Source organism: Cladophialophora psammophila (assembly GCF_000585535.1).
Source record: "Cladophialophora psammophila CBS 110553 chromosome Unknown aczJe-supercont1.30, whole genome shotgun sequence".
In the NCBI taxonomy this organism is placed as follows: Eukaryota; Fungi; Ascomycota; class Eurotiomycetes; order Chaetothyriales; family Herpotrichiellaceae; genus Cladophialophora; species Cladophialophora psammophila.
In genome coordinates this window covers 41,249-50,521 of record NW_006912951.1, presented here as the reverse complement: position 1 = coordinate 50,521, position 9,273 = coordinate 41,249, and the positions used below count along the sequence as shown (strand labels likewise).

At 52.9% G+C, this 9,273-nt stretch overlaps 3 protein-coding genes across 3 annotated transcripts; 2 read left to right on the top strand and 1 right to left on the bottom strand.

Moving 5' to 3' along the window:
• Window positions 1–350: 350 nt before the first annotated feature.
• Window positions 351–1,907, bottom strand: A1O5_11959 (uncharacterized protein; the record flags this gene model as incomplete). Its single annotated transcript, XM_007752528.1, has 1 exon — window positions 351–1,907. The coding sequence occupies one exon, from the start codon at window positions 1,905–1,907 to the stop codon at window positions 351–353; it is 1,557 nt and encodes a 518-aa protein (XP_007750718.1).
• Window positions 1,908–2,987: 1,080 nt separating this feature from the next.
• On the top strand, window positions 2,988–4,121 carry A1O5_11958 (uncharacterized protein; the record flags this gene model as incomplete). Its single annotated transcript, XM_007752527.1, has 1 exon — window positions 2,988–4,121. One exon carries the CDS (start codon window positions 2,988–2,990, stop codon window positions 4,119–4,121), a length of 1,134 nt encoding a protein of 377 aa, XP_007750717.1.
• Window positions 4,122–5,950: 1,829 nt separating this feature from the next.
• Window positions 5,951–8,159, top strand: A1O5_11957 (uncharacterized protein; the record flags this gene model as incomplete). Its single annotated transcript, XM_007752526.1, has 2 exons — window positions 5,951–7,965; window positions 8,021–8,159. The coding sequence occupies 2 exons, from the start codon at window positions 5,951–5,953 to the stop codon at window positions 8,157–8,159; spliced, it is 2,154 nt and encodes a 717-aa protein (XP_007750716.1).
• Window positions 8,160–9,273: the final 1,114 nt, after the last annotated feature.

The window sequence follows — 9,273 nt, the reverse complement described above, 5'->3', positions numbered from 1 at the left end:
GTTGTTGTTGTTGTTGTTGTTGTTGTTGTTGTTGTTGTTGTTGTTGTTGTTGTTGTTGTTGTTGTTGTTGTTGTTGTTGTTGTTGTTGTTGTTGAGAAAGACACTGTCTCTCTGTCTCATTAAGAATCATGTTTAGTGATTCATCCATCCGTACACCTTTCGCATGTCTGGCGCTGAACAGTGCATTCTCTCCACTTGGCATCGGTCAGATCATTTTCCCCGTAGTGATAGTCCCACGTTAAAGGTGACAAAAGACGTAAAACAATGCCTCATTCCTCAATCGAAATGAATTGAATAGATGGATGGCTGGGTAAGCGTGAGTGGAAGCGAGTTTGGCCGAGGGTCCCCTGTTAACAAGAATCAAAAAATGGGCTAAACTCGAGCTGCAAGGCGGCTATGGCATCTGCTGGGTCTTTGTGCATGAAAACATTGTTGATGTCTTCGAACCAGTTGGCGAAAGGAAGTTCCTGCAAGCCATCCAGGAGTTCTTCAGGGCTGGCGGGTTCAGTACTCGCACGCTCTGTCTCCTCTGCAGGCTCGATTTCTTCGTTCTCGGCGTTCATAGACGGGGCATCTTGACTTGTTCCACCCTGATCACTCGGTTCGCACTCCGTAAAAGCTGATTCCTTCCCGTCGCCATCAGCAAATTTGTCCCATCCAGCTCGAATGCTGTCGTCGCTCGTGCATGTAGACGATGTGTGGTTCTCCGCCTTGGCGGCCAGTGGTCGGGGGACCCCACCGTCATTGCCCTTGGAGGGGGCGTCCGCCTCGGATGCTCCTTCATCCTTCGCGGTGGCAGTCTCGTACTCTCCAGAGGGAGACTCGTTGTCCTGACAAGAATTGTCACGCCCTGCAAACAACCGGGCAAAATCCCTCACCTTCCGCTTTTCCTTTTCTGTAAGTGGAGGATGCCACTGGCGCATGTTGACCACCGGTATATCTGTCCTCTTACGAGGGTCCACGGCCTTCCATTTGTAGTGGAGACAGTTCTTGGCCTGGTCACCGAGATTGTCTTTCTTCCAGGTTTCACTGTCGGTGTCCTCTATCTTCACTTCTTGGCCAACTTTCATCCAACGGCAATCGCCGGGCAGACATTTGTGTTGCTCGATTTTGGCGAGGAGGCTGGGATCGATGTGGCCGCACAATCTGACAAGGGACAAATTCGGGGCATTGAACCTGGTGATGCTCTTAGAGGGAAGTGTTTGGGGCCAGATGTCTGCCAGCTTTGAATTTTCCTGTCGAATGGTGTTGATGATAGCCTCAACATCGCGGCCGCCCCCAATTTCGTCGCAGTAGTTATGGTTTAGAGGTATAGCGATGAGCTCCAAGTCCGGTCCGCCGAACATTGAGGCGCAAGGAGTTATGGCGCTGGAGGTTTCCAGGGCAGCAGCGGAAATTCTGCACGAGCCGTGGATTTTGACGTTGATCTCACGCAGACCTGGCATCTTGTCAATCAACGCTCTGATGGCAGGAACAAAGCCCCAAGCCGGTCCGCATTCACAGAGAAGGTCGATGGCTGACAGACAGATGTTGAATTTCTGGTTCCATTGTGTGAGGGCATCATTGAGATCCTCCCACTCGATCCTGAACTTGTTCCGCTGGTAAAGGACAAGAGAGGCCTCTTGATAGAATTTCTTTGCCACTAGGAGTGCATGGACGGGGAGTGCAGGTTCGCAATTGAAGAGACGCGTGACGGGATAGTCCCGCCAGTGTTTAAACTTGCCCTTGCGGTCGTCCTCAAAAGCGAGGTGGACGGTCCGGGGGAAACAGTAAAGTTGTTCGTAGATTTCCACGCGTACTTCGGCTGGAATGTCAAAGAATGAAAGGTTTGCAGGCGCACATATCGTCGAGGTTTCCGGAGGATTTGTGGCCGCAGCACCTGGGCCTTTACCAGAAGAGGATGCCATGGAAACAAGGGACACAAGGCTGAAGGCGCTGAGAGGGAGTAGCGGCCACTCTGTCAATTGTCCACCTAGAGACGCTGTCGCAGACTCCAGTGAGCAAGTTTGAGGTGAGTTGAAGAAAGAAGAATTTTTTTTTTCCCCAGCTCGGCGAGAGTGAAGTTGCAATGTCGATGGCTATGGGAAGTGAAGTTAAGCACAATGAATGGGCATGGCCCTTAGTGCGCCTTGTGCCAGACGCCAAGCAGAGGCATAGTTGCTCTGGGCTCTAGCGAAGTTTTCATCTGAACTGTGACATGGAGATCCAATTTGACTCTGTGGATGCAGCAAATTCGTTTGGTGTTTGCCATCTGTGCTTGGGAACGAGGCCACAGAGCGAAGGAGAAGCCGAGTCCGGGAGAATCGATGGACGCCTCAATTCTTGAGCTGCATGGCTCGAAACCTGTAAGGCGGTAGATAGATCATGCAGGTAGCTATACCTATAAATATATGAACCAGGTCCACGATTAGATGGCTGTATATCCCAAGGATAAAGCGCCGGCTTCTTCATCGCTGGTCGAGATCAACGGCAGCATGGTAGTGTGGTGGGGGTGTGCCGTGCTGGTGGTGTTGGTCGTGCCGTGCCGGCGTGCTGCGTTCCTGCGTGGCTAATATCCGCCGTATGATATTTTGCTCCGCCGTAGACTAACAGCCCTTTGCTGCCCCTTTGCAGCCCTTTCTTGCCCTTTCACATTCACACCCCAAGAGAGTAGTCCTTGACATCATGACATTCTCTGGGCTGCAGGAAGCGTCTCGGGTAATCTCGCTCCGTTGCTTTTCAATGTCTCTCTACTTGGTACATACGAGATACTTGTACTTGTAGGTGGTGAGCGAGCATCAATCGTGGAGGCCTGTTGTAGGGCGTATTAACCCATCCACTTGGTTGAATCACAGCAGCGGCCCCCAGGCTAACTCCTGTGCTCCTGCTGTTCGCCAACTGCATAACCTTCGATCGCCACCATCTATAGAACCCCCTTTCCCTCCCGCGTCTTCGGCGGCGTCGCAGGCCTCCCAGTGCTTTGCTGTGTGAGTGTTATTGACACAACCATGTCAAAGGATGTCTCGACAGCTGCCTCAGGGGTACGCAGAGTCACGCGAAGCAATACTTCTGCTGCAGCGAGGGGAGGAAAGGGTACACAGGGCAAGAAGAAGGAACAACATCAACACGACATGGTCATCAAGCAAGAGGAGGGTCCCCCTGGGAAAAAGCGGCCTTTATCATATCCCGACGAGGAGACACCGGGCAGAAAGAGACTGAAGGAGGAAGACACCAGTCTTAGCAACCCAACCACGTCTGCTAGGAAGAAATCCCAGCCGAAGAAGTCGGGGTCATCAGATCTGAAGACGAAGAAACTCAAGTCGTATGCTCAGTTTGCCAATCAATCTCCATTCCCCAACTTTCATCGTCCTACAGTCGAAGAATGCAAGCTCGCCCACCGAATCCTAGCTTCCCTCCACGGTCCTCGGATACGCCCCAAAGAAGTCGTCGCCTCCACTACTCGAGCGGGATGTGGTGACTCCCCCAATGTTCTCGACGCTCTGGTCCGCACTATTCTCTCTCAAAATACGAGCGACGTCAACTCGACGCGGGCCAAGAAGAGCATGGATAAGGTGTACGGAGGTAGCGATAAGTGGGACGCCATTGTTGCTGGAGGTGAAGGCAAACTTCAAGAAGCCATCAAATGCGGCGGACTCAGCGCGGTTAAGAGCAAAGTCATCGTCGGCATTTTGAAGCAGTCGTACGAGAAGTATGGCAAGTATTCCCTAGACCATTTACATTATGCGTCCAGTGAAGAGGCCATGCAAGAGATGTTATCCTTCCAGGGAGTTGGACCTAAGACAGCTAGCTGTGTCTTGCTCTTCTGTCTCCAGCGCGAGAGCTTTGCAGTGGACACGCATGTCTGGCGCATTACGGGATTGTTGGGGTGGCGACCCAAGAACGCCACGAGAGATGAGACACACGCGCATTTGGACGTCATGATCCCAGACGAGGATAAGTACGGGTTGCACATATTACTTGTCACGCACGGGAAGAAGTGTGAGGAATGTCGAGCTGGAGGGAAGAACCTAGGCCAATGCGAACTGCGAAAGGCCTTCCGCCAGAAGAAGATGCAGGGCGAGGCAGGAGAAGAGGCGCAGCAAGAGGAGATGGAGAAAGTCAAGAAAGAAGACGAGGACTGACGAGGGGCCCTCTTCATGATGTGTCTAAATTTGTTAGGATTGATTACTCGGTAGTTGTGCCGCAAATGAAGTGTACTTGTCTGACTGGCGCGAGGCTGGATCTGATCCGATCTGGAGAAGATGTACAGTACCCAGTATGTCCTTGTACGTAAAACCATGATGCCGGTGGCTTTTTTGGCTTCGGGCGTTTTGCGGGGAAGCAATGTAACTACTGGGTAATTACTTGGTTTGATTTGGTTTTTTTTTTTTTTTTTTTTTTAATTGCAATGGAAGCTTGGACAGTGACTGGAATGTGGCTGAAATGGGATAATTTTGTGATGATGCCAGGCACCCAAATTGGTCTCTTCAACAGCGGTCAAATACAATGATGGATGGCGAGGTAATAATAAGAGTGCATGCAGAGTGGAACGCTGCAAGAACAAGGAACAAGGAACAAGGAACAGCCTGCATCTCTCTCTTTCTCTCTCTGGAGTCTGTACTGCGTCGGAGAATTTCTGTGTCAACCAGTGTGCCACCAAGAAGAGTCTCAAGATAGATGAGGTTGCACTAGTACTCGGTACGTAATAGATCATGTCCAAGTACGAGGTACGCCTTCTGTTCTCCGTACTTGGTACATGCTCTCAGCGACAATGTCCGCGTGCCCAGTCAGATCGGGTCAAATTTGGACCTGCGACACGGTGTTGGCTGAGAGGTCGGATTGCAGTTGAGCGGAAAACTGCCCCTGAGCCATTCTGGGAGCCCCAAGAGCCCCGAGGAGGCCATGAAGCATGGAGCAGACTGCAGTACGGGTAACTTAGTGACGATTAGTCTTTATTGGAGTGCAGCTGTGGCTTGGACCCGCTACTCATGCACCCAATGACAGGGTCTGCCCTGGCTTCCTGGGTTTCGGGACGTTGCTCGGCTGCCAGCCCAGACGGCGGCCAGAGCTAATGAGGGCGCACTACTTACCGGTAGGCACTCTACGTAAAAATAACAGGGGACAGGGTGGAGGGGGGGCACCTTATGCAGGTCAACTCTCGTTTTGCCCACCCGTTTCTCTAGGTACAGTAGGTACAGTGTGTCTTGGTATGTCCCCGGTTGAAGTTGCATGGGCTGCGACTAGGCTGCACATCACTCCATGACTGCCCCAACTGCACTGGTGCCCGTTGTCCATGATCTTCAAGCCGGGGGTTGGCCTGTTACTCTCTGCCGCCGTCTGCCAGCCTGCAACGTGCACGAAAGAAAAAACGGTTCGCATGCTGTGTGTGGCCATCCATGGCCCGCCTGCGGTCGCCCACGAAACTGACACTGCAAACTGTGCCTCGTACTCCATCTTCTCCCTACCTGCATCTTGCATCTTCGCATTTCATTTTTCCAACTATTCTCACCTCATTTCGTCCATAGGCCCTCTGCCACCTACATACACTCGTTTTCTCGTTCATCTTTGCTCACTCTCTTTACCGCCGCAGTCATTCGCTGGCTATTGTTGATCGCTCACTGTCATCATTTTATTCTGGGCGACGTTCGGTCACCAGCTCCGTCGCCACGACGTCCAATCCTACTTTTATCACCCCATCAGCTGCAAACTCCTCTCGCCAGCCCCCAGACTCTCGTTTCTCGGACCTGCGCCCAAGCTGAAGCTGTCACTACCTCAGCCACCCTTCTATCCTCTTGGAGACTCTTCCTGGAGACCTTAACCTCGCCTCGTCCGGTTCCCCAGATCCTCAATCCATGCCCTCCTTTCGCCTTTCCTCCGACTCGATCCATCAACAAAACAGGCAACATCCACCCCAGGTTGTCGCGCGCTGTCGAGACGCAATTCACTCTCTCCGTCAACTCTCGCTCCAGCGATGACTCGCCCAAACTTCATCGAGTTGCCCCCCCAAGACAGTCGTTCGGCTAGTGTGCTATCGAGACATGCTCTGTCACCGCGGATTCAACATCTTGACGGCGACGTCCCCCCCGCGCTGTCGCCATTGGACGCCATTGCTGCCCGCAGTCGAAAACTGGCCAAAGAATTGGAGGAAACCAGGAAAGCGGGCGAGCGACGCATGAGCAGACTTCCACCTCAAGTCGTGACGGATTCCCTGACCGAACACCAAAACAATCGACCCCCCATCTTTCGAGCCTTGTCCGATGGCCTTGACACCGTTCCGCCTCTCCCAACATGGGACAAGGATCGCGGCGGTAGTTTCGCTCGGGTTGCTCATCCTGTGAACCGCCCGGCTTCCCAACGGGTCCGTGTGAGTGCCGTTGTCAAGTCAGGCGAGGATCAAGAAGGCAAAGAACCCTCTCCGGTGCAAGATTACTTTGGCGCCCCTCGAGTAGAATCTCCTCCACCAATGGAGCCCAAGAGACCATTCTCACCCTCTCATGGCGTGGGCAGTCCTTCTCTGCATCCCCAACCTGAACTGTCAAGACAGGTTTCGGGCATGTCTCAATCGGATCTCAGTGCAACTTTGGCACCTCCACGGTCGTATTCAAACAGACTTCGACCCTACCAAGACGCCTCTGACGACGACTATACCAGTTCCAACGCGGGATCGACCTTTTCGCAATCGAGGAAGCTTTCGTCCAGCAGCGGCATCTCTGCCCCCCATTCTCCAATCTCACCCTACGCGCAGTCTCATGCTCGATCACCCTCCAACACATCACTCGGGTCCCCCACTCACAAGATGCCGGCGCGGAATTTCTCACGGCCCCTGAGTTCAGTCAGTATGGGCAACCTCAAGGGCGAGAAAAGCCCGACCAAAGCCACCTTCGCCAACCGGTTGAGCCAGCTCCGGGCTGCGAATTCTTTTGATAATATCGCATCGCCGGTCGATGGATATCTAGCTGGAGAGGCGTCTTCGTACACTCACGCGACCTACAGCTTGCCTAGAGGCCGCGTGATATCCGATCGGACTTCTGGAGTCTTTTCGGGACTCTCTACGCCCCATTTTGAGTGGCAAGAACCAATGTTTCCTTGCACGCCCCCGTTAGAAGGGAAAAGCAGCACAGAGCTTCCCGTCCCATCTCCAATTGCATCTGCCCGTCCCAGCAGAGAAGACCAAAGTCATCAGAGATCGGGCCTATCCTTTGAACTCAATACGGAGCACGCATTGACCGCCCCTGACCGCCCCACCCCCTCAACGGCATATTACACACCAACAGGGTCTCTCAGGTCGAATGAGTCTTCAAGTTCGAGACCCTCAATGGGCCAGCTTCCTCATCCAGCCTCTACGTTTGTGCTTCCTCCTACACCCTTATCCCCAGTCGAAGAAGCATCACATTCTTCACGATCGACGAGCACAGTTCGGCCAACAACTAGCCGGTCTAACAGCAACTACCAAGGACTTTCCATGGATGAGCATGTAGCCAAGGCAATCGAGCTCCATCAAGAGGGCGAGCTGAAAGAATCGACATATCACCTGCGCATAGCAGCCAACAAGGGCCACCCAACCGCGATGCTACTGTACGCGCTCGCTTGCCGCCACGGCTGGGGCATGCGAGCGAATGCAAAGGAAGGTGTACAATGGCTTCGCAAGGCCGTAAACTACGCAATGCTCGAAGTTGCGGATGACGAAGACCCGGCGAACCAGAAGCCGGGGGTCGATGTCAACGAGAAAAAGGCGCATCGAGCCCAGTTTGCGCTGAGCATATATGAGCTTGGGGTGTCGCATCTCAATGGTTGGGGCGTCGAGCAAGACAAAGCGCTGGCTCTGAGATGTTTTGAGATTGCCGGCAACTGGGGTGACACAGATGCCTTGACCGAAGCAGGCTTCTGTTACGCAGAAGGCATCGGTTGCAAGAAAGACATGAAAAAGGCTGCCAAATTCTATCGGAGGGCTGAGGCAAAGGGTGTCAGTATGGTTGGAAATAGCTGGTAAGTTAGGGCAGCTTTGTGGTTGGAAATTGTTCTTCCTATTAACCGGCCACAGGATCCACAAGGAGAAATACAACGACTCGGACGACGAGACTGATGACAGAGCACGGTCGCTGCGAAAGACGTCGGCGGAGAAGACGCGCAGCAAGTCCAAGTCTCGCGGGATTTTTGGACGAAAGAAAACATCACTCTAACCTGACATGGCAACAGACGTCTGTGGCTGGACTTGGACATATTGCTCTGGCAGTATCAACAACATGGAGATGATGACTTCGATATGTTGCTCTGGAAGCTCAAATTTTGACGACACCTGCACAAGCCCCTCTCATCTTTGATGGCTCATGTATTATGAAATCGCATACATTATACACAGGGGTAATGGGGCTCGTCTTGTTGCTCTGCAGGAGCTTGGACTTGGATCTCTTTCTCCCTGACAGGAAGCGAGGTACATTTTTTTGACGGTTTCGGGCTGTGTCTTGGATATGATGCGACTAATTACTTGAGGACTTTGTAATGAATGAATTCTCGACCGCCTACGAGGTACTCTCTCCTGTAAATGTCAGTTTGTTATTGGCCAGCCTGGTCAGGTGGCTTTTGGAATGACTAATACACTATGGCTTTTCCAATGCAACTCCACGATCCTGCCCTTCACATGTGGCCATGGGAACGATCTCTTCGGTATATTTCGTTTCCGACGAGGTAATTATGAAGCAGAAAAACGAAGACACCACATCTCGAACCCACGGGCATAACATCCATTCACGCCGCTGACCCCTGGAGACTTTTTGCCATTAAAACACACGCGCACACTCTCTCTTTTCTCTCTCCTTGCCTAACTCTTCTCGCCATGAGTCACGACCAAGCTCGGCCGAACAAGGCACATGAAGATGATCAAACATTACCGGGAACCAGGATGGAAACGAGAATGAGAATCAGGTCCTCGGCCCTCGCGCCGCAGCAGGTTCCCGCGCTGCTGGCCCAGCTCGAGGCTCACCTCCCATATTCCATCCCGCTGCTGCGCAGGATCCAGTGCCACCTGCACCAGCGTGTTTCGCGGACGGCAAGGGTTTTTGTCGCCGTTGCAATTAATGATGATGATGCTGCTCCTGTGGAGAGGGACAGGAACGGGGATGGGGATGGGCAGATACAGGACAGGAGAAAGAGTGAAGTCCGGAATGATTCGTGGGTTGTGGATCGGTGGCTGAGAGCTTCTTATGGGAGGGGCCAAGATGAGAAGACCACGGCGGCGGTAGAGACAGAGGTAGAGGCAGAGGCAGACTCCCAACCGTGGATTGCAGCGCACATCGA